We start from the raw sequence: 24,456 nt of genomic DNA, 5'->3' as shown, positions 1-24,456 counted from the left end.
TTGTTCTAAACTCCTATGACTCTTCCACATTACAAAAAAAAGGAGATGTTAGATGGTATGTTAGTCACAGTCACCGTTCAATTTCATTGCATCTTTTTTCCATATAATGAAAATGAATGGTGACTGAGACTGTCAATCTGCTTAACATGTAAGAAAGTCATTCAGGATTTGAACAACAAGAGATTTAGTAAATGACAGAATTTTTGTTTTTGGGTGAACTATCCCATTAAAGTTTGCCAACAAATCTGTACATTCTTGTTTCCTTTTTTTTATTCTTGTCAGAGTTATGTCTCTGAAATACTTTGAAATAGTTCTCTGGAAAGAGGGAAATTCCACAGTGAAGTTCCTTCTAATTTCTTTGGTGTCGTCAGCTGAATGGAAAGCACCATAATTTAACCGAGCTTCCACTTTAATAGAAAATATTAATGAATATTTTAGAGTAAAATGTTAATGTTTTGGTTGACCAATGGAAAGGGAAATGGTTTGGATGGTTAAACACTTTACATTGTTTACTTCTAGGTGTGTGTGCAGGGTGTGTTAGGTGTGTGTGCATACAACACTCCCCTAAAGACTTACTTTCAGTCAGAGGAATAGAGATGATGACACCATTTCCAGTTCCCACCCACAACCGGTTTCCTCCAATCAGTAGGGCTGTTATCCTGACAAAAGAGAACCCCAGCTTTCCTGTACCTGTCAATCACAAACAAGACAACAGATAGGTAAAACTTTTACATTTTTACAAAATAGGCAATATGCAGCCAATAATCAACGAATAAAGTAATTAACAACTTATTTACATCTTTCAAACAAAAAAATAATAATTTTATTTTAGTGTATTGATTTGGTTTATTTTGATTTGCTTTTTAGGATCTAATGTTTGCAGTACCGGTGTTTTTAGCAGTCATTTTCTTACCAAAGCAACTTAAAATAAAATGCATTAATCTCATTAAGAATAACATTGAAAATGGAAAAAGAATAATGGTTGAAAACACACAACAATTGCCAAGCTAGTCTTAGTCACTTGGCCAAGAAAGCTAGTCACTACTAAACTAACACCTAACTAGGCCACTAGTCTACACTTGGATGAGTCCCTAGTGTTATTGTTACTGTCATACCTAGCATCTTGCTGACGTACGGCTCAATGTCCACATCTTGTAGATGTTGGTGTGTGAGCGCGTGGTACAAGCGGAGCGTGGAATCCAAACGAATTGAAACCCAGACGCCATCACCAATCCACGCCAGCTGCCTCACCTGGCTCTCCTTGCGTGGGTGAGCATCAAATGATTTCTATATGACGCAGAGGGAGAAACACAGAGACAAAATGAAGTCTCAAGAGCAAAAGAAAGACTTACATAATGAGATTTGCTGAGGGAAGACAGAAAAGAGAGAAATCAGGCCAAAGAATGGTAGAATGAAATAAACAACTGTCATCTTAATATAATGGTTATAATGAGGAAATAAACAAATATTAGTCTGACCTGGGATAACACTTGTTATAATGGTCAGTGTGAGTCTCACCTCAATCTGCATGCTCTTAGGCTGGATGACATGGATCTTGTTCTTGTTACCACACCACACTTTATCATGCACCACAGCCATACATCGAATGGAGTGGTGGGGTCGACCCAGATCCATTAGATGATAGTTTGATAGGTCCCATTGTCCATCTGTGAGTAGATTTCACACACAAACACAGAGAGCAACAAATAAATAAAAAGTGTGATTCCATTAGTGTCATCCTATCCTAATAATATTTACACACAAGACCTCAATAAATTACAGTTCGTTTGTAATGAGTTAAAAATTATTGAGATGAGGCAAACCTTCAGCTCTATGAAAGATTGCAAGAGTGCCATCAGCTAATGCAACCAAAACCCTCCCTTTCACGTGCCTGAAAGAGACAGAGATGAACATGAGGGTTTGTAAAGCTGCTCTGACACACTGTGCATTGTGAAAAGCACAATGCAAATTTTATGAATTGAAGATATATTATTACAGTCCTTTCCATACTGTATAACACCTGCTATTTTTAATTAGTCATAACATTTTACATATCATTCTGATTCTACTTACACCAAACTCAGTACAGAGTCTTTGAGTTTGATGGAATGGAGGCATTTCTTCCAGTTTGACACTGCAGAATGGACATAAAGCCTGTGGAGAAAGTATACAGGCACATTTTTTGCATGTGTGTGAGAGCTCGGTGTCACTGTAATGGTGTCAGGGAAATATGACTTTACAATGGGATGTGATAATGGAATGTTTTCTGTACTGATAAGTGAAATGGGGGGGGGGGGGGTAGCTATGATGCCTACCAGCCATTCTGGGCTCCCAGCCACATGGTGGGAGCAGCACTTGTTCCTGAACTGTTGTTTCCTGCCTCCTCTGAGTCTGTTGGCGCTGATATCACTTGCTCCTTGGGTACACCTGCCTCACTGATGTTTCACAATTGCACACATCAAAACAGAATAAACCATTTAAAGGTGAATTGTGTCATTTTTTTTTTATGTTAAAATACTTTCTTCTATCCCAGTTTAAAGTGGATAGATGGAAATTATTGGGCAGCATTATTTGGGGAACACAAGGGAATTTATTAGACTTACACCTAATAGGAAAACTGGTGTTTTCTATTTGTTCAAACACAGACTAAGTGAATTAAACAAACTGTTGTAGCCATTTTATGAAAGTAGAAATTACGTGGGTTGTGTTGAACTTTCTTGTAATGTTTTTTTTTTTTAAATTCAATTATTATTATTAGGTTTACATTTATAATTGTCTTTATGATCATAATTTTTATTGGTAAATTTCCACCTGTAATTGACAGATATTTACTTCACAGCAAATTGGGCTGCAGTAAATGTTTCGATTTGGGGAGGTCATTATGTACATTTTATTTCCCCACTTTGTTATTTAAATTGGTTTTTTTGAAGTGTAATTTGAATTTAGCAATATATTTGCATTACGTTTTCTGTGTTTCAACAAATTAATTTCCACAAACTGACCTGAAAGGCAGACACACAAACAATAGTTGAATAAAACTGCTAGTCAAGGAAGTCTTTTCATTTTATAAAGTACAGTCAAAAATGGAACCTTTTTTGGCGACATCATCTAATACAGGTTTCTTGAAAGGAAAACAAGCATAATCACCTTCTCCGAGGTTAAAGTTTTGTGGAATGAAAAAAACTAACTGACCAGCTAAAAACACGTTCCGACTGCGAGACATGAGGGGAAAGCGAAGAATGCGAAGCCAGTTCTGCTTGGTGCAGGTTTTAATAATATTTTGAATGGGGTTTTTGTGTAATATTTTTAATCCTATTTATTTTTATTACTTATTGTGTCAGGAAGGTCATATGTTTACATAATGGGCTCGGCAGTGGGGGTAGGGGGGGTTGACGATGTAATTGCATATCGCAATTTTTTTTAAAATAAAAATATTGTGAAAATATTTCTTGCATATCACACAGCCCTAGTTCTGAGTTTTTTTTGTGTGTTGCTATGCTATCGCTAGGGTGTTCTGGGTGATTGCTAGAGCATTGCATACTGGCTCAAGCCAAAAGACTCCACACCTAGGTCTCTAAGATACACTATATGGCCAAAAGTTTGTGGACACCCCCTTCTAATTAATGAATTTGGTTACTCCATTAAATCCAGTAAAGAAAAATCTTAATGTTTCTTTATGTAATGGCTTGGGCTTTGTGTGCTTCCAAATTTGTGGCAACTGTTTGGGGATAGCCCTTTTCTGTTCCAGCATGACAATGTCCCTGTGAACAAAGTGAGGTCCATAAAGAAATGGTTTACTGTGTCTGGTGTGGAAGAAATTGACTGGCCTGCACAAAGCCCAGACCTGAACCCCACTGATCACTTTTGGGGTGAACTGGAACAGAAACTGTAAGTCAGGCCCCATCGACCAACATCAGTTCCTGACCTCACTGATAGCCTTGTGTCTGAATGAGAGCAAATCCCTGCAGCCATGTTACTACATACAGTATAGTGGAAAGCCTTCCCAAAAGAGTGGAAGCTGTTATTACTGATGCCTAAGGTTTTGAAATCAAATGTTCATCAAGCACATATAGTGTCCACAAACTTTTGGCCATATAGTGTATTTTGGTTCCTAGCTATTACTTGAGTTCTTACTTCACAATGGGATGTGTAAGTAAGTCCATTAGTATTTTTTTGCCCATTTTATCATCCAGCATTTGAAAAAAATATTTTGTAGATCTGTACACTTACAGAAGTAAGGTTTGTTTTGGAATGCTGAGTAATTCTAATATGTACATCATGCATGATTTACTGAGGGCCAATTAAATAGCCATCAGGGGTCGGAAACTTTTTAGACATGGAGTGTCAAAAAGTAAATGGCTGTGCTGTGTTTTCATCAGTTGAATGGGAGACTAAAAACTATTAAAGTATGACGAGACTCGTGCGGTGCGTGCAAGCCATTCGCACATCACAAGCTGATCAACTATTTAGCCCTTTTCGGTGAATCGCACCTGCAAAATCCTAAAACTTTATTTCCAGGTTTAATTTATATTTTGAATAGACTCAGGTTTTTGAACCACACGATGTGGGTTTATGCTTTCTCTTTTAATCATTTAATGTCATTTTTAGTGTGACTATGGTTTAAGGAGGGTGAACCTGTATGCTAGGTTGGAAACCTCAAGGATTAATAGTGGTGTTTTCCTTATTACATCACGTGTTGTTCTGAAAGCAGAAGGAAACAAATAAAACACGGAATGTAGGCTGCCATCAGTGCAGCCTGACCGAAGCAGAGCAGGCGCGTTTACTCGCACGATTAACTGAAAGTGAAGCGCTGCTGGCTCGTGATGCGCGAATGATTTGCACGCGTATACTGCAGTCTCATCACGTTTTAACTTTTTGTTTAGCCTCCCATTCAGCTCATGAAAACATGCTGCGTTATCATGAGGAAGGTTTACATTAAGATGTAAATTGGAATGCAGGTGCAGAATAAAACAGTCTACTCTCTCGCCGTTGCTGGCGTGACAGTGATTACCCCTCTCAGCATTGGCACGTGTGCCATAGGTTGCCAACCCCTGGTCTACATAATTGGAAAATTTAGGTCAAAACATTTCTAAAACAACACATTCACAAACTCAAGAGAAATTTAAACACGAATGCAACTACAACCACTAACCCCTCGCATGATGACTTGAAGGCAGGTGAGTGGCCTCATTTTTCAACCAATGAAAAACAGTTGTTAATAAACCAGTATCAAACAAATTATTTAAGTAATACAGGAACTCAACAATGTATTTACACCGATTTTCTGTGGTTTTATATGAAGGTGTATGCGTGAGGTACCTATGTGTGTTGTCTGTAAAGACATGTTCAGTAAAAGATCTGAGGGCACTGTCTGCGTTTTCACTTTGCTCCACATCCTCTGACACCTCAGTGGCTTCTGTCGCTTCTTCAGCAGACTGCGAAACTGCCAAGCTTCTACAAACTGGAGCTGTAGGAGCTATACACAGACAGACACATAAAACCATGACCAATCCAATCAGTTTCAAATATAGTAGCATTATTTATCATGCAATGAAAGATTACTAGAACAAAGAGTGCAGTGAATGTGTATCCTCAATGATTCCTACTCATCTTCACAGTTGATTCTGGGATTTTCAAAAACACACACACTTCTGCACAGATCGGTTTGCTAACCATGACTTCGGTCCTGCACAGGTGTATCAGTGCGGGAGGAACAGTTGCTGCGTACTACACTGCAGTTGGTGGCGCAACCCACAATTGTGATCCCTGCCAACATGCCCTCCACTCCACCCTTCTCCTCTGAAGCTCCATCACCACTCTGCTGCTCCAGAAAGATCTCACCTGCTGGGTAATCACTCTCACTGGCCGCTACATAAACACAGACAAACATGCACTGTTAATGCAATTGATAATTATGCAACATTTATATGTCTGCAACAGTGGAATTTTCTGTATAGGCTTGTGTTTATATGGAATGAACAAGGTACCAGTTACAGGAATCCTCCATCAGAAAATTATATTTAAAACCCACTGCATCTGTGGCAACGTTCATCACTGTTAATTGTTGCTGATTAATTCATAATTATATTATATATATTTACTGTTTACTGTATATTCAGGTCCAGTGGAAACTCCTTTTTACCAAAGCCACTTCATATACTGTTATACTGACCCAGGCCTGGTTCTATTAGAGCACCCTCAATTGCAGACCAGGGCAAATTTATCCTGAACATTTTTTTTATTAGATGTGACCCCCCCAATCAGAGATGTATACTTGCACAAATTGGAAATATTCTGCCAACCGTTACATTTAATTTGTACAATCTGGCAACCATGCATGCGAGTGCGTGCATATAATTTATTTTACTATTAAAACCGACACCTGATGTGGAGTGTTAAATTGAATAATAAATAACCAATGCATTGATATATAGCAAATAGATGGTGAAATAAACAGTTATTAATTATACCCCGCCTTTATTCAGTTTTTCTAACACCTGATAGAAAAGTATTATTTGTAGAGAAAAACTTCAGGCAATTGCAGAATAGTCCCATAAGTCACATACTGTATACACTGTATACATAAATTGTGCATTATGCATTAGAATGAGTGAACTACTATTTCTGGGCTTAAAAGATGCAAGAACTGTGCAGAACTTTTTATCTTCTATCTCCCATGTTCTACTTAAAGGCTGATGTGTCCCCTGTGCTAAAATAAATGCACACCCCTGCTCAGTTGAATAGGCTATGTAAGCCTGTATATTGGCAAAGCAGATTTCCTTGAATCCCAGCGAACACACAAAATCCCTGTATCCAAACGTAATAAACATATGTACTAATTTGCTGGCGAAGCATTTTGCTGTAATTTTCAACGACATATCATGCACATAAAAAACGAAGCAATACATGTTTGTACATTTAAAAATCTTTTCTTTACATTGATTTAGTAGCATTTTAACTATTTCATCTATAAAAGAAATGTGTAATACGATACGTCTCCACTTTATACAGAGCACCCCCACAATTTTCAGAAGCACCCTCAGTGATTTTGATCTGGAACCGGGCCTGTACTGACCTGGAACGCTGGAGATGCAGAGCACATGGGCATTGCATACGTTAAACTGGTCGACCAGTGAGCAGGGCTGGTTTGCATCAATGATGACCACTTTACTGGCTGAATGAGTGCTGGTCAAAATCCAAACGCGGCTGCTCATGGAGTCGGTCTCATGCAGCTCCTTAGGCTGGAAGAGGGGGACATATTAATGTTGGGATGCAATTTAAACATACTGTATAATCATTAGGGATGTAAAAACAAAAATCAATATATCGATTATTGATCAGCATGTTATTTTATTGATATATTTTTGAGGCATCGACATATAAAAATTACGTTTGCAGTGTGTGCGTAGCTTCATAGAAAATAATTGTTTCGAATTTTAGAACGCGCCATATGTCTGCCAGATGCATCCGGTGCACGACCCCTTTTATTTACCCTGCTGCTCCCACTTTACCAAAGTGTTGAGAAAATGTGTTTGAAAAGACAAAAACTATTGTGCAACGAGCAGCCCTATTTATATCTGAAAAGAATCCCGATATATATCAATAATCATCTGGACATTTTTCAATTCAAATTTTCACTCAAATTGTTATGCTGATAATATAATGTGTAATTAAGAAAAACTGTATTAATTTAGAAAACATTTAAAATACAAGCTTTTCAAGTACAAATTACAAATACAGTGGTGTAAGACATCATTACCCTTTAAAGTTATCTGAGGGTTGCACTGTTCAGTAAGTACAAGGCTTAACAGTGGCAAAAGCTGTTGTCTCTGGGAAAGCATCTGTGGCTCTAAGACGAGTAATGTCTCTACAAGGACTCATTGTTGTGAATTTGGAGGAAATAGCAACATATGCAAATCTTCAATACTAGAGATGAATACATTCATCAAACTGCTTGAAATGGCTTCACAGTCTAGTTGTGTGCATATAATGTACATCTTTCTGTTTACTGTTTATGTATGAACAATTTGAACATTTAAACATTTCCTCAAAAAAATGTTGGTATTTGTTTTACTCTGTATTTGTGTTGTTATTATTATAGCTGATTACCTTCTTTTTCTCTGGAGAACTCTGCTCACTCTTGTTGTCTCTGCCTTCATTCTCCACAGTCAACGGATCAGAGCCATTGGACGGCTTTATACCTGCAGTCTCCTGATTGGCTGTGTTCCAGCCAGTCAGATCCACACCAGCTGCACACCACAGCTATGCAAAAAGCAAAATTCATAACCTTAAAAAAATCTAAACCAGTAAGTCATGTGTTACTCAAGTTGTGTTCATCTGTTACCTTCCTGTTGGGGTCATTCTCCACCAGAGGGCGGCAGTATACTGGTACAGGGACATTTTTCATGCGATTATCCTCTTTCTCATTGGCCTGTGAGGACACAGTATAGCAGTCATTTTCAGAAAGCCATTGTAAATAAGATCATTGCCATCCACAACAAGCAGAAAGAAGCCAAACTTGGAGGCCCCATCATGCCCTTTCCTTGATCCAGCAGACAGATAGACAGAGAAAGGGGGAAAACAAGAACAGCAAACCAGAGCAGCAGATCAAAGTCTGTTAGAGGGTTAAAAGGCAGATGCATGCGCAATGAAGGGAGTTAATCTGATGGAGGGAGTGATGGATCCTAATTCAAGTGTTTCTATGCTGAAGGCAGGTTTGATATGGACCAGGCATGTAATGTTTCCCTACTGAAAAGACCAGCTTACACCAGCATGAATTTCCATGCTGGTTAGTGCTGGTCTGGGATTGGTCTATCTGGTGGACCAACAAAATTAAGCCGATAAAGCTGGTCAACCAGCATGGTCTTTCTGGTGAAGTTGGTTGAACAAGATATTCTTCTTGCTGGCTAAAGGGTAGTAAACCCAAAAATTACAATTCTCTCATCATTTACTCACCCTCATACCATCTCATACGTGTATGACTTTCTTTCTTCTGCAGAACACAAACAAAGATTTTAGAAGAATATGTCAGCTCTGTAGGTCCATTCAATGCAAGTGAATGGTAGCCAGAAATCTGAAGGACCAAAAAGCAGGCAGCATAAAAGTAATCCACATGTCTCCAGTGGTCCATATCTTCAGAAGTGATATGATAGGTGTGGGTAAAAAAAAAACATTTCACTATAAATCTCCAGCTTTACTTTCACTTCCACATTCTTCTTCTTTTGTTCTTTGGCAATTCGCATTCTTTTTGCATATCAACACCTACTGGTTGGGGCTGGTCAAAGGTGGAGATTTACAGTAAAAAAAAGGACTTTAATATTGATTGGTTTCTTACTGACACCTATCATATTGCTTCTGAAGATATGGATTTAACCACTGGAGTCTTATGGATTACTTTTATGTGCTTTTGGAGCTTTAAAGTTCTCACCATCATTCACTTGCATTGTAAGGACCTACAGAGCTGAAATATTTTGTGTTCTGCAGAAGAAAGAAAGTCATACACATCTGTGATGACATGAGAACGAGTAAATAATGAGAGAATTTAAAAAAGAAGCCTGGTAGGGAGATCAGCATCCAAAAGACAACATTTGCAAATATTAATCAAGATTATAATGCAGCTGATAACAGCATTATTTTTCTGATCATTTGAATTTATTTATTCTATCTAAGACTGTGGTGCCTGCAAATAATTAAATGTTGCCATGTGAATCTATAAAAATCTTAACATGCCAATTCACAAAATGAATTTCAGACATTTGGATTTGTGATTTTTTCACAAAGTCTGGAATACTATAATTTATTTATAACCATTGAACTGTAAATTGAAGTGTTTACATGTCAGGTTGTTTAGAAAAAATACAGGCATCTAAATTATGATGTCTGGCAAAGGTATCACACTGTACATTCTAACTAAAGCCCGGTGCACACTGTATGATTTTGGCCGCGATTCTGCCGTCTCAGACAAATTTCAGGAATCCTAAAGGATTTCTGTTGTCATAGGGCAAAATCGGCAGTCTTACATCATTCAGTGTGACATGTTCACCGATGGCCGATTAATAGACTTTGCGATGATCTTTAGCCTCCGAAAAGTTCTGGCAGTGTCAGAAATGTAGCATCACAGCCGTGTAGTGTGACTGCTATTACGATGGCCAGATGAGATAGTCCTTTCCTCTCTCGCACCCCAATTCACTTGGAAAGAAACATGCTCTGCGTCTGCACCATAGCAACATTTGTGCCCAGTTATCACTACTCAAGCTCTATCAAAGTTTTTTCTTCTTTTCTTTTTTATATCAAAAGTTTTAATAAATAAATAAGCAGACAATACTTGGAGAAAAGTGTAACACTTCAGCAGTATGAAAGAATTATTCCTTGAATTCAATAAATACAGAGTTTACAAAACGAAAATAAATAAATGATTGCAATTTCTTAACACGTTTTTTCCTTTACATTTATCATGCATTTTCTTTACAACTTTATTTTAATTACTATTTTACTTTTAATAAATGTACTTTAAACATCTGTAAACTTCTTTAGTTAAAGGTACTGTATGTAAGATTGACAACAAGCATTTGAAATGGGTACTGCAGTCCAAATTCAAAATATTGGAGAGTTGTCTGCCCCGCCCCAGACTCGAAGCTCATGCGGGTTGCCAGAATAAGGACACGCAACAGGAATGAGCGAAACTGAAACTGTTAAGCGACGAGTTTTACACTGTAAGTTGATCAGCTAATGTATATGTTTGCAATGTTTTTATTGTTTGCAAATTATAAACCAGCTCGTGTGGATTTTTTCGTGATCCAGTTCGTTTGCTGGCTTCCATGGCTGCAGCAAGCAGTGTTGTTTGCCTGCAAACTTGTTCAAATCTGGCAACCCGGTGGTGTCGAAATACTATTGGTGAGTGGACAGTGGGAGGGATCACACAGGCCAAAACATAAACAGAAATTCCGTCCGGAATGGAAACTTCAAAGTAGAATATACTTGCTGTAGCATTGTTATCGGAGAAGCCAGTATTTTAACTTAGCATGTTTCCTAATTCTCTAATGACATATTATGGTCATTTTATGATTTAGTACAGTAAAAATATTACATATAGCACCTTTTAGATTCACATCACTCCAATTTTATAAAAATAAAAAGTTTAAGTAATTTATATTGGTATTTATGGGACATTTTAATCCAAATCAGCAGATACAATTGGATATAATTATAGAAATCTATGTCATGTTTGTGCATTATCCATAGGGAATTTGCAAGCGTGATATATTATTAGCCTATATGACTTCTCGAAATTTTGCATGGCCGATAGGTTACTAATCTACCCACCTTTTTTGTTTTCCCATATGTGAACGGAGAAGTTTGTGTCACGTTCACTGATCGGGACTATTGGAACCACAGTCGGCTACGATGTGTATCGTACAGTCTGACATAAAGTAATGTCGCACAGTGTGCCATGGCGATATCAATGTGTTCATATTGTACAGCCTGATAAGCAACAATCTTAAATTACTAAAAATCCTACAGCGTATAGCGGGCTTAACAGTGAATGTGTAAAATACACTAAATACTAAATTCCTCTTTTTGTGTCAACTTGGTGGTGCTAGCAACACATACAGTGGCAAGAAAAAGTATGTCAACCCTTTGGAATTAGCTGGTTTTCTTTATTAATTGGTCATAAAATGTGATGTCTGGTGTGAACGGCTCTCTAGAGGTCATTCCACAGCATATCTATTGGGTTAAGGTCTGGGGTCTGACTGGGCCTCTCCAAAAGGTGAATTTTCTTTTTTTAAGCCATTCTGTAGTAGATTTACTTCGATGTTTAGGGTCATTGTCCTGCTGCATCACCCAACTTCTACTGAGCTTCAGCTGGTGCACAGCCACCCTGACATTATCCTGTAGGATATCTTGATAAACTTGGGAATTCATTTTTCCTTGATGATGGCAAGCAGTCCAGGCCCTGAAGCAGCAAAGCAGCCCCAAATCATGATGTTTCCTCCACCATACTTAAACATTAGGATGATGTTTTCGTGTTGGTATGCGGTGCCTTTTTTACACCATACATAGTGTTATGTGTTCTTCCCAAACAATTCATCCTTAGTTTCATCAGTCCACAAAACATTTTTCCAGTAGCGTTGTGGAGTGTCAAGGTGTTCTTTGGCAAACTTTAGGCGCGCAGCAATGTTTTTGTTGGAGAGCAGCGGCTTCATTCGTGATTTCATGGACACCATGCCTGTTTAATGTTTTCCGTATAAAAGACTCATGAACAGATATGTTAACCAGTTCCAATGATTCCTTCAAATCTTTAGCTGTCACTCTAGGGTTCTTTTTTACCTCACTGAGCATTCTGCGGTGTGCCCTTTAAAGTACTAAATCATCTCCATTTATAGACAATTTGTCTAACTGTGGACGGATGAATATCTAAGCTCTTCAACATAACTTTGTAACCCTTTCAAGCTTTATGAAAGCATCAATAATTGATCGTAGGTCTTCTGAAATCTTTTTTGCAAAGCATGGTCCACGTCAGCAGATGCCTCTTGTGAATAGCAAACTCAAAATGTATGAGTGCTTTTTACATGTTAAAGTAGCTCTAACCCACACCTCCCATCTCGTTTCATTAACTGGATGCCAGGTTTGCCAACTCCTGAATCTAATTAGCTTTTGTCAAAGTTTTTAGCCAAGGGGGTTCACTTACTTTTTCACAGTACTGTGAATGTTTAATGGGATGTGTTCAATAAAGACAGGAACGATTATAATTGTTTGCGTGTTGTTAGCTTAAGCACATTGTTTGTCTATACTTGTGACTATAATGAATATGAGATCACATTTTATGACCAATTAATGCACATACTTTCACATACTTTTTCTTGCCAGTGTAGTTAGCATGAATGCTACTGTAACATTCTGCTTTGTGCTTGTTAATTCAGAAGCATGATCACAGCTTCAATTGTTATCATTTCTGAACATACTTTCAACTTAGCAAAGACATTTTCTTCTATATCAGTTTTCTGCTGCATCTATGCAATGATTTGCTGACTGAGCCTGAGTCGGGTTAGGGCCAGGATTTAAAGGGACAGGGTGGGAGGGGTGCATGCTGGTCCTCTGCTGCTCAGACTTGCCTGTGTCCTCTTTGCTGTGGCATCTTGAGTGCTGTCCGCCTGGGAGCCATTCTGTGGGAGATCACAGTTAGAGCCACGCCGACACTGTCACCACGGCATCCCTTATTAACACACTGTCACCATGGCTACACTAACACACACTGTCTTCCCCCAGAAACCAGCAAAACATGGACCACTTAACTATTCCCATGTAAAAAAAAATCTGAAAAAACAATTCCAGAATAACCAGTGTGCCACTGCCAAACAATGGCAGCTACAATCAAACAGTTTAGGCAAGGATTTTACTTTTGTAATAGGCACATTTACCAAGATTCAAATGTTTGCTATTGCACTGGGATTATGATAGCATATGACAGTCTTAAACATCTCAGCAAAAACATATCCTCAACAAACCATTTTATTTCATCATCCAACATGAATCAAAGGACCATATCCTTTTTTCAGAGGATCTAAACTAAGACACACCCTTTCTTATATGTATGTATGGAGAACATCTTGCATATTCGTTTTGCCATTTCTTCCTTTCTTCCTTTAGGAGGCTTTTTTACTTCTCTTGCGGTAGGCATCCCATCCAGTCTGTTCGTTGGGATGGGCCGATCGATCCTTAAATATTGATACTTCCAATTTCAAAACTGAATTTCTTTATCATGTAAATATATTGATAATATATGATTGTTTTTTAAAAAAAACTTTTTTATCATGAAAATTCATGCATATTTATAAACTTTGAGTGAAAATAGTAAATTGTGTTAGCAAACTTATCCAGGATATTAACTTTGTGTGACATTTATTGTGAGTTTGCTACGAACAGATGTCTAATCATTTGCAGTTTAGTTACTGTTAATATGGACAGCTTTAAAATATAATATTAAGAGGCCATAAGTACCCATTTTAACCTCAGATATTACACAGAATCTTTCCTTTAATATAAGTATCACTATAAGTACTTGTGATATTGGCTTTGGAAGTAATTGCTATTGTAACAAAAAGAAAATAAGAACCCCATATACTGTATGTATTTTAGTCTGGAGATGTATTGCTGGCAGAGGTCAGGGGTTTGGGGTCAACATAAGGGCAGATACCTGTTTGAATCGGGGTGGGACACTCCAGCCGCAGGTCTGCATTGGGCCATCCTTCCTGCGCATGTGCTCACGCACCTGCCGGTATTGTTCTCGACGCTGCTCTCTGCGAGTACAGAGTGCTGAATCACTGAGGAGAGATGCAACACCGTTACTGGGCAGTCTACAGGACAGAGAAAGAGAGAGGGAACAGTCAGCGAAAGAGCGCGACAACCAGCCAGCCAGCCGAGGCCAAAAAGAAATGCCACAGACATAAAAGACAGACAGACTGAATGATGTTAAATGTGAAGTGTTATATTTCACATATTTTTTGAAGCAAGAAAAGCCCATATTATCTGTAATATCTGTGTTTTCGTGAACTAGTGTTTTTAAGATGTTCTGATTATTAAAATGTAATGAAATCATAAAATATCTGTATTTACTCATTTGGCAGACACACATTCAAGGTACACATTAATCAGTTCCAAAATACTATACAAAACTGTCCCCAAAAGTGAGCTAAATCTCCCTTTGGCGACATATGGGACAATAAAGCAAATACTGCAAAAAGTTATTTTTTATGGGTAGTAATAATTAGTAGAGCTGTCAATCCACTAAAATTTGTAATCAAATTAATTACATTAATTATATAAAAATAATTATAATAAGGGATTTTATAAGGACGCGTCTATATACACATGCATCAGTCAGATGCTTTTGGAGTGTCTCACTTTGGTAGTGTTGTGTAATAAACATTCCGGGTTTTTTTAGTACGTCAAGTTCAATTTAGTTTTAAATTTAGAAAAACATCTTCAACATTCTTAGAAAAACATTTTCAAATCTTGAGAACCCTGCATTCTAAATTGCGCTCTGTCCAGGTGTGATATATCTGCTGCACGTTTCCTGTTCAGGTAGAGTTACGCTTATTGCCCCCTGCTGACAGAAATTCGTAAAAACATTAAGGTGAACGTTCCATATTATGGTCCAGGGGCATAATTATTTGAGTTAATTTTTTGAACACGTTAGTTTTAATATAATTAAACGCACTGAATTAACGCGTTAAATGGACAGCCTAATAATTAGCTTTATATACAAACAATAGACGTCTGTGGTATTTCACCATTTAAAAAAAACTAAATAAAAACTAAATAAATCTGTGATTGTGTGTATGTGTCTTTGTGTGAGTGTACAACAGCTAACAGTCAAATGCAGCATTAGCACACAGCATTTAGAGGGAGTCGCTTGCCCAAGCCGAGAAAAGAGAGAGAATACATGTGGGAAAATAGAGAGGAACAAACATGGATGTGAGGACATATGGGACATAGAGACAGAAAAGTATGAGTGTGCTTCTTCTCACTCATCAGGCAGGAACTCCAGTATGCAGTTGGAGGTGGAAATCTGGCACATGGTTTGAGAGCGTCTCTGGTTGTAGCCAGCAGGAGATGGAGACTTATAGTGGATGTTAACACTGGTGTAAGGCCGTTTCACTGGAGGAGGGCTTGCAGATGAACTGAAAAGACGTGCAAAGCTGGAGAAAGAAAAAGGGGTTTGAAAAATATTAGTAGATAAAGAAACAAGGGGGGAAGTAAGCAATAAAGATAATATAAACTGATAATGTAGTTATCCATTGTACTTAGCCAATTTTCTAATATCAGTACCAACGTAATTAAGACATATCAACAGTGTGTCAATATCTTTTCTTTCATACTGATTTAATATTTTAAACAATGCTGTATGGTCAAAATGTCAAAACCTCCTGCTGTAATACTCACAACTGCCAGATAATAGATTTCTTCTTCTCTGGTAGTGGTGGGCTCTCCCGAGAAGCTCTGTGGAATTGAAATGGACAAAGAGAAGATGAAAGTCTGTGATGACAAATTACTGCCAAATAACATCAGCCAAATAACAAAAGACAATGCATCTGTTTGCAATTCCGCAATTAATTAAGAAGGTAAATTCTAAGACTATAGTCATTTATCTTACAGTTAATACAAAATCTTTTTGTTTAAACATTAAATAACTAATATTGGCATTATATTCATGCTGTTTAGCGAGAGGGGAACTGGCCCCCACACAGTGAGCCTGGATTCCCCCAAGGTTTTTCCTCCATTAACCAACATCTTATGAGTTTTGTGTTCCTTGCCACAGTCGCCTTAGCTTGCTCACTGGGGGTCTAAATATAAATATAATTATTTTCTATTATTTATTTTAAGGCGCAATTTACAATCATGTTTTTTTTTAAACCTCAATATTATGACTCTAAGACATTACTATATTACTGCTTTTTCTGTGAAAGCGTAATTTTCTGTAAAGCTGCTTTGAAATAATATGTTGTGAAAAGCGCTATACCAATAAAAATGACTTGACTTGAATATGGTGAAATTTTGGACTATGTTGACAATAAGGGGTGTTTGTCATTTGCTGTGACAATTATTTGATTAGATTATGATTCTTTACATAAATCTGAATCTGAACCAAATCAGACAGTTATAGATGTACACAGGACAGACTCAATGATGGCTGAGTGGAACTGAGTCAGCAGCGCCTGTGGCAGGTTGAACTTCCTCAGCTGGTGAAGAAAGTACAACCTCTGCTGAGCCTTCTTCACAATGGAGTCTATGTGGGTGTCCCACTTCAGGTCCTGAGAGATGGTAGAGCCCAGGGGCTGGATTCATAAAACGTTCTTAAGAAGAAATTTCTTCTTAACTACCATTTTCTTCTTAATTTGTAACTTAAGAAAAAAGTTACGGATATTTTGTATTCCAAATAAACTTCTTAAGAAAGCTGTTATCTTTTTTCTTAAGATTGTTCTTAAGAACACCCATCCACATCCCTATCGGAGTTGGGCACAGCAGAGACAGCCTCCACCACCTTTTCCCATTTACCCGCCTCATATTTTCCACATGATATTATTATCAAGCTTCCTAAGGAGAATTTTTTCCTTGCAGTAATTTCCTCAACAAGAACATCCAGCTCTTGTCTACTGAAGTTTTTGTTTCTTTTCTTTTCCTCCATGTCAAATTAAAAGTTATCAAATGGTTAGCAGCAAGTCAATTCTCCAATGACGGTTAATGTTGTTAAACTAACACATCTCACGCACTTTAAATAAAATTAAAAAAATGATTGTGAGGTGCTTGCTACTTTACAGCAAGTAAAGACGCTGACTACCACCGCTGGAGTCAGGAGTTCGAATCTAGGACGTGCTGAGTGATTCCAGCCAGGTCTCCTAAGCAACTAAATTGGCCCGGTTGCTAGGGAGAGTAGTCACATGGGGTAACCTCCTTGTGGTTGCTATAATGTGGTTTGCGCTCGGTGGGGCATGTGGTGAGTTGTGAATGGATGCCGCAGAGAATAGCGTGAAGCCTCCACACGTGTCTCCGAGGTAACGTGCTCAACCAGCCACGTGATAAGATGCAGGGATTGACGGTCTCAGAAACGGAGGCAACTGAGATTCGTCCTCCGCCACCCGGATTGAGTCACTACGCCACCACGAGGACTTAGAGCGCATTGGGAATTGGGCATTCCAAATTGGGGAGAAAATCCAAAAAGAAAAGAAAAAAAGAAAAGAATTGCACTTAGCAACATTTTTACGAACTTGTTATCATTTATCCTAAGAACTTTCTTAATTTTTTTCTTAAGAACATTTTCGTGAATCTGGCCCCAGGAACCTGAATGACCCCACTGTTGCCACAGTGCTGTTCAGGATGGGGGGGGGGGGTTCTCCTGAGGTCCACTATCATCTCCACTGTTTTAAGCATGTTCAGCTCAAGGTTGTTGTGACCGCACTAGACAGCCAGCTGTTCAACCTCCCATCTGTATGCAGACTTGTCACAGCCACAGATGAACAGATGAGGCCAATGACCATGATGTCATCTGCAAACTTCAGGAGCTTGACAGAGGGGTCCTTTGCAATGCAGTCATTCGTGTAAAGGGAAAGGAGCAGTGGAGAGAGAATGCATCCATGAGGAGCACAAGTGCTAATAGTAAAGGTCCCGGATGCGATTTTTCCCAGTCTCACTAGCTGCTGCCTATCTGTCAGAAAGCTTTTGATCCACTGACAGATTGTGGTTGGCACGGAGAGCTGGGTCAGTTTGGTTGAGAGAAGATCTGGCATGATGGTATTGAAGGCTGAACTGAAGTCCACAAATAGGATCCTTGCAAAAGTCCCAGGTCTGTCGAGGTGTTGCAGGATATAATGCAGTCCTATGTTGACAGCATCATCCACAGACCTGTTTGCTCGGTAAGCAAACTGAAGGGGGTCTAGCAGGGGTCCAGTGATATCCTTCAGGTAGGCCAAAACCAGTCTCTCAAATAACTTCATGACCACAGATGTGAGCTCAACAGGTCTGTAATCATTAAGTCCTGTGATTTTGGCTTTTTTGGGGACTGGAATGATGGTGGAGTATTTGAAGCAGCAGGGAACTTCACACTGCTCCAATGATCTACTGAAGATCTGTGTGAAGATGGGGGCCAGTTGGTCAGCACAGACTTTCAGACAGGCAGGTGAGACACCGTCTGGGCCTGAAGCTTTCCTAGTCTTTTGTTTCTGGAAGACCAGGCACACATCCTCCTCAAAGACCATAAGTGCAGGTTGAGTAGCAAGAGGGGGGTTCCAGGAGGTGTTGGTGTGTGTGTGAAGATCAGAGCGGGGGAGGGGTGTGAGACTGGGCTTTTCAAACCTGCAGTAAAACACATTCAGTTCATCAGCCATTTGTTGATTCTCTACAGAGCGAGGGGGAGGTAATGCTTTTCAGGTCTTTCCACACAGATGCAGGATCGTTGGCTGAAAACAGTTTTTTTTTTCAGCTATTCAGAGTAGCTCCTTTTAGCCACTCTGATTTCTTTAGTCAGTGTGTTTCTGGCATGGTTGTACAAGATTTTATCCCCACTTCTGTAAGCATCCTCTTTGACATGACGAAGCTGTCTGAGTTTTCCTGTAAACCATGGTTTATCGTTATTGAATGATAAAAATGTCCAAGTAGGGATGCACATATCCTCATAGATGATGTCACAGTATCTGTGAGCTCGTCCAGGTCTGTGGCTGCAGCTTCAAAAACACTCCAATCTGTGCAGTCAAAGCTGTGGTCAAGATTAATTTAATTCCATTATTTAGGTACGATTCATAATCAGAGTTCCCACATCCTTTGACAAATCGATTTCTATTACTTGTCCATGACAGTCGTTCGTTATTACGGGATAAGGATTTTTTTATCAAGAGATTGCACTCACAAAGAACAATTTCTTGCAGTTTAAATATTTTAAAGTTAAGCGTAACTAGAAAACATTTACATTCATTACTTTTCCAGGCCTAGAAGTAAAAAAAATAAAAAAACACAAGTGTAACTGGGGGAAAAATTTAAAGCATCCACTCTAAGGGGATCTGGATTTGATGGATTTTTACAACTGAAAATAGGTCAAAATAGTTTTTTGGATGCATTGAATTTCAATGTTTGAATGAATGTTTAATACCCCTATTGACCAGATATGTAGTCATTTAGATGTGTGGCTGTTTATGAATGCTTGTATGCAACCATGTGTATGTGTGAAAAAGAGATCATAAGTATGTGGATATGATTAGGTTTGGACGTGATTATGTTTTCATGTTAGTAGCAGCATCTACCTCACCTGATCATCTCAGTCCAACGCACAGCTTCCTGAAGCTCCATCAGTCTCTCCTTGTACTGGTTCCGCTCCATCAGTACACGTGCCATCTCTACACGTGTGAACCGTCGCCTCTGCGTCATGGCAACATCATCCTGCAGTGGAGATGAGTACTGCACCATAGAGCCACACAGAACAGACCAGCACCACAAAACACAGCAGCGGTGGAGCAGACGTTAGTGCATTACACAGCATGAAATAAGAGGCTATTGAAGCATTGTGATAAGAAGATTTAAGCTTTATTGTCCATAACATTTTAAATTGAAAATTGTTAGAGCACAACACAGCAAGAATTGCAGATGTTATTGGCAATTGTATTTTTCCATGTCAAACCACTGACTGCAAATTTGCACATTGAATATTATATCATACCACTATCGGACTTTTAAAAGTTATAAATGATATTAATGTTATTAATGATATCTAAAAAAGCAGCAAGTGGATGTAGTGGGGTTATTTGAGACATTAAATGTTAAATTCACTTAACAGTTACACTACTTTAATGCATTGTATTTCAGTGCAAATGGCACAAACATGCCTCCTTTCTATGTAAATTAGGCTTTCACAGAATGCGCCTTATTCACAAAAGTCAGCATTATTTGCCTTGTTTGATTAATGTCACACAATTACTGCCCCTGAAAAGAGTTTTAAAGAGATGTTTGAGTAAATTTTTTAGTGATCATGTTTGCAGTCATTCTTTAAATGTTTATTAAATGATGGAGAAGAGTATAATAATTGGGCATATTTGCAGTTGTGGCATAAAGTGGAGCACATTTTTGTCATTTTAAAGAGCTGACTCAGGTGTGTGGATCACAGTGTTAGAGTGATGTTGTACAGTCCCAGTAAAGTATTTCAGATTGCTGTAATCTACTGCATCCTTCACAAACTAGCATTCAAAACCAGCTGGCAAGATGACGGATTAGACTGTGCAAATTGCGTTCAGCAAAATTTTTTTGGACGTGTTTGTGCTGTTATCTGGTTTGATTATTTACTTTAGTGAATCGGGTGCTAAAAGAATTGCAAACAGTGTGTACAAATAAACAACGCTATCAGCGGGTGCAATTACATTTTTGTGAATTTTCCCCTAAGTGTAGAGCTGGGAGATATGGCCAAAAATATGATATTTTTTGTCATATTGTTCGATATCGATATTTATTGCTATATACATTTCATACCATTAATGGGGAAGGAAATTCATTCCACATGTTTGGTAGACCTCAAGAATGAGTGTAAACATAACTTGTTTGTTTACAAGTAAAGTCCACAGAGTAAACTACCATTTAATTTGAAGTTCAGTTTAAGATTTAATCCTACATAAGGTGTGTGACCTCTTTTCGACACAACTTTATCGTCATCAGCAGACATTTGACTCTCCTCATGGTCATTCATTTTAAAGTTTCCGACAACGTGTTTCTTCCTGGTTTTGGCCCAGTACGTGTCAGCTGTGTAACCAGCACATTATGTAATTTTTGTAGCCTAAAATTCTTCACGTCCACTGAAAGACTTTTTTTTGCCTATGTCAAAAAATTAGTAGATGTGATCATAAAAAAAAAATGTTTAACTAAATAGTACATAAATAAACAGCAATGGTGTTTATGTCAGAGTTGCAGTTGTGTTCAGTCGATAGCTGTATTGCATTGTCAGTGCTGTCTTGTTTGGTACACAATGAATTTGTATTATCCGGATAGCTTGCTAGCTAGTCAGCAGCTACCTTGCCAAACTGGTTTAAATTAAATCAGGGCTAGGTAGCCGCAAGCCAGGGTTGGGAGGGTTACATTTAAAATGTATTCCACTACATGATGTAAAATGTAATTTGTAATGCATTCCATTAGATTACTCAAGGTCAGTAACGTATTCTAAATACTTTGAATTACTTCTTCAGCACTGGCAGATTTTCTTCACTAGTTTTGACAATAAACAAGTTAATAACAAGTGAAAAAAACATCTGCCAGTACAGTAAAACAAAATACACTTACATTAAAAATAAATTTTCTGATATTCTGATCAAATATATATATGGTTGAACATGGATTTTCATGATAAAAAAAATGTGATCGTGTCTGGTAACATGTGCATGTAAAAGGGGTAGAAATTGCATTTTAGCTTAGCATAAAGCGAAATGTTCACATGACAATTTACACAACTATTTCTGCTGCTCCAAACTTACTTCAAAACCCTACAGAGTGTACATATATTTTTCCTCAAGCTTTTAAACGGTGTAAAAGCACCCTCTGTCTGTTCGCATGAATATAACACATAAGAAAGTGTTTCACCGCTGTTCAAACGTTCCTCAGAACGCATCATTTATATGGATACATTTTTTCCAACTGAAAAGACAAAATATTAAATGAAACAACTGACAATAAAATGCAAAGTAATCTCTTCAGTTATTAAAATAAATTTTGATTGTAACTGTATTCTGATTACCAACGATTTAAATTGTAACTGTAGTGAAACACGGTTACTAATATTTTGTATTTTAAATACGTAATCCCGTTACACGTATTCCGTTACTCCCCAACTCTGCTGCTAGCCAGCTAATACTTCCTAACCGCCTGATTTCATGACTGTGATTCAGTTAGATATTTGTGTGTATAATTTTGCTGAACTACTTATATTTTTAGCAAAACACACTTGATTGTCTAGATGTAGAACATAGCCTAAATATTGAAAATTACTCGAAAGTTTATCATCGATATCAAAGTTTTTTTTAAATAAATATCGTGATAGTTTTATCATGTAGCCCTACCATAGTGTTTGAAATGTGAATAAAATATTGTACTTACGTCCTCTCCACCCTCATCTTTAGAGTCCTGAGATGCTCCTAATGCTTCAGCTCTCAACCTTTAATTAAAGAGAAATACAGACTCAAAGTGGAGTACTGTCACAGAAATTACTTATTGACATACGTATTATAGACATATTGCAGATGAGCAAACAAACGTCTTCCAGATGTAAACACACACATCAATTAGATGTCTGGGGGATATAAGTGTTCTATCAGGGGTTAGTGAATCATTGGTGATTACAAATATTCTTGTAGCTAAGCACCCATTTTACATGTGTCTCTAAATTCATAGGAAACAAATACAAGCACATAATTGCTAGTGTTTAAAGTTACAGACACAGGTTGTACCTCTTTAGTTCTTCCTCTAGTTCTTTAACTCTCTGGTCCACTTTGATCTTGGACTGTTTCACTGTCTCCAGCTCTTCCCGAAGAACTTCCTGTTCGCTCGATAGCTCATCCACCTTTGCAATTAAGTCATTCTTTACAATGTTCAGGGCATTCCTATACATGGCAGATCACTCCATCAATACATGCAGAGGCATACTGTATATACTGTACAGGTGCAAATACACAGAGATGCATACTTGTACACACATTTAAACAAGCACTCTCTATGTCTTACTTGGTCTCCAGTAGCTGTTTGTTCTCTGTTAGTAGATTTTCCACCTCTTTCCCCATTCCTGTGGGATACACACTATTAGATCACAGACTAACATGAACTGTTTTCAAGTCTCATGTGATCATACAAAGGGGAAGTTCCATTGATTGTTCAAAATTACACAACAATCACAAAGAAATGTTACACATTTTTACTTCAGTAATCGATTTTTCAGTGGAATCATCCCAGTCCATGATAGCAACATTATGTAATTACTTATTGAGGGTTTGTGTAAGGGAACTCTAAGGAGCACAGTCTAACTTTGTCAGTGGATTTGTAAACATTTACATTGACTCAAGACTTTAATGAAGAAAAGAAATAATATATAATTATGAGCATTAAAGCATCTGAAGCACAGCACTGAGCAGCCTTAGTTAATAGGGTTAGAACAGCAGAAGCACAGGAGAACATCTCCCCAAAGCTTAACTACACATAAGGAAATTACATCACAGTAAATTGTCACAATTTTCTGTTGAAAGCTACATGAGGGAAAAACAAGGCCATGAACCTTACCAAAGAAATCATCCCGGACTGAAATAGAGAGTCGAGGAGGAAACAGAGGGATGGAGAGATGCAAGATAGTGGAGATGTATGAAAAACAGGAGAGGAGGAATAAGGTTTAAATGTTAAGACAGAAGGGAATATTAAAAGAGAGAGATAATGGTGGAGTCAATAGAGATTGAGAGAAGAAGAGAGAAAAACAGATGGACAGGCACATGTTAGATACAGGAGATAAAGAAACTTTAATCACACACACATACACACTCATTTGCTAAAACACTAACTCTCTTATAAAGTAAAACTATCAAAAACATATCCTCAACTCTCACTATTACGTTATATATAGTAATTAATTCTAGTAATTATAATTTTTTTAATTAGACCTATATCAGCATTTAAATGGTACATTTAAAACAAATGTGGCCACTAATAAATAAAATAGCTACTAGCATTTTGTAAATGTTTCCATTAATAACTTCTTTTTGTTTTTATTTTACTTTGTATGTGTTTTAGTGTTATTTCCAAGTGTTCCCTGTTTCGTTCTGATGCAGCAGATCATTAATGCTATGTATTATTATAATTTAATACAGTGGTCTTTAAAATAACGTGACTAATTCTGTTTTCTAAACTGTGCTACATTCATCTGTCAGTTTTAAATTTTAAAGGTCATGAAGAGTA

At 37.8% G+C, this 24,456-nt stretch overlaps 1 protein-coding gene across 5 annotated transcripts in view; it reads right to left on the bottom strand.

Moving 5' to 3' along the window:
• LOC127451382 (C-Jun-amino-terminal kinase-interacting protein 3-like) overlaps positions 1 to 24,456 on the bottom strand; it is a 57,336-nt gene that overhangs the window by 5,280 nt on the left and 27,600 nt on the right. For 2 of the 5 annotated variants that reach the window (XM_051716048.1, XM_051716050.1), the window contains exons 10-28: positions 23,242 to 23,299; positions 22,968 to 23,120; positions 22,618 to 22,675; positions 19,796 to 19,944; positions 15,943 to 15,999; positions 15,528 to 15,698; positions 14,195 to 14,354; positions 13,113 to 13,163; positions 8,345 to 8,431; positions 8,110 to 8,262; positions 7,076 to 7,241; positions 5,674 to 5,868; positions 5,320 to 5,476; positions 2,316 to 2,435; positions 2,074 to 2,154; positions 1,824 to 1,891; positions 1,519 to 1,667; positions 1,116 to 1,287; positions 577 to 690 (exon numbers count right to left, since the gene is read on the bottom strand). In XM_051716048.1, the coding sequence (XP_051572008.1) occupies positions 577 to 690; positions 1,116 to 1,287; positions 1,519 to 1,667; positions 1,824 to 1,891; positions 2,074 to 2,154; positions 2,316 to 2,435; positions 5,320 to 5,476; positions 5,674 to 5,868; positions 7,076 to 7,241; positions 8,110 to 8,262; positions 8,345 to 8,431; positions 13,113 to 13,163; positions 14,195 to 14,354; positions 15,528 to 15,698; positions 15,943 to 15,999; positions 19,796 to 19,944; positions 22,618 to 22,675; positions 22,968 to 23,120; positions 23,242 to 23,299 (2,319 nt within the window). Of the gene's footprint in view, positions 1 to 576; positions 691 to 1,115; positions 1,288 to 1,518; positions 1,668 to 1,823; positions 1,892 to 2,073; positions 2,155 to 2,315; positions 2,436 to 5,319; positions 5,477 to 5,673; positions 5,869 to 7,075; positions 7,242 to 8,109; positions 8,263 to 8,344; positions 8,432 to 13,112; positions 13,164 to 14,194; positions 14,355 to 15,527; positions 15,699 to 15,942; positions 16,000 to 19,795; positions 19,945 to 22,617; positions 22,676 to 22,967; positions 23,121 to 23,241; positions 23,300 to 23,790; positions 23,809 to 24,456 lie in introns of all 5 variants that reach the window. The other 3 variants (XM_051716049.1, XM_051716047.1, XM_051716051.1) reach the window with 3 other exon arrangements.

Source organism: Myxocyprinus asiaticus, chromosome 14, assembly GCF_019703515.2.
Source record: "Myxocyprinus asiaticus isolate MX2 ecotype Aquarium Trade chromosome 14, UBuf_Myxa_2, whole genome shotgun sequence".
Lineage (NCBI taxonomy): Eukaryota > Metazoa > Chordata > Actinopteri > Cypriniformes > Catostomidae > Myxocyprinus > Myxocyprinus asiaticus.
The sequence above is the reverse complement of the archived record's forward strand: the minus strand, read 5'-3'. Positions and strand labels throughout refer to the sequence as shown.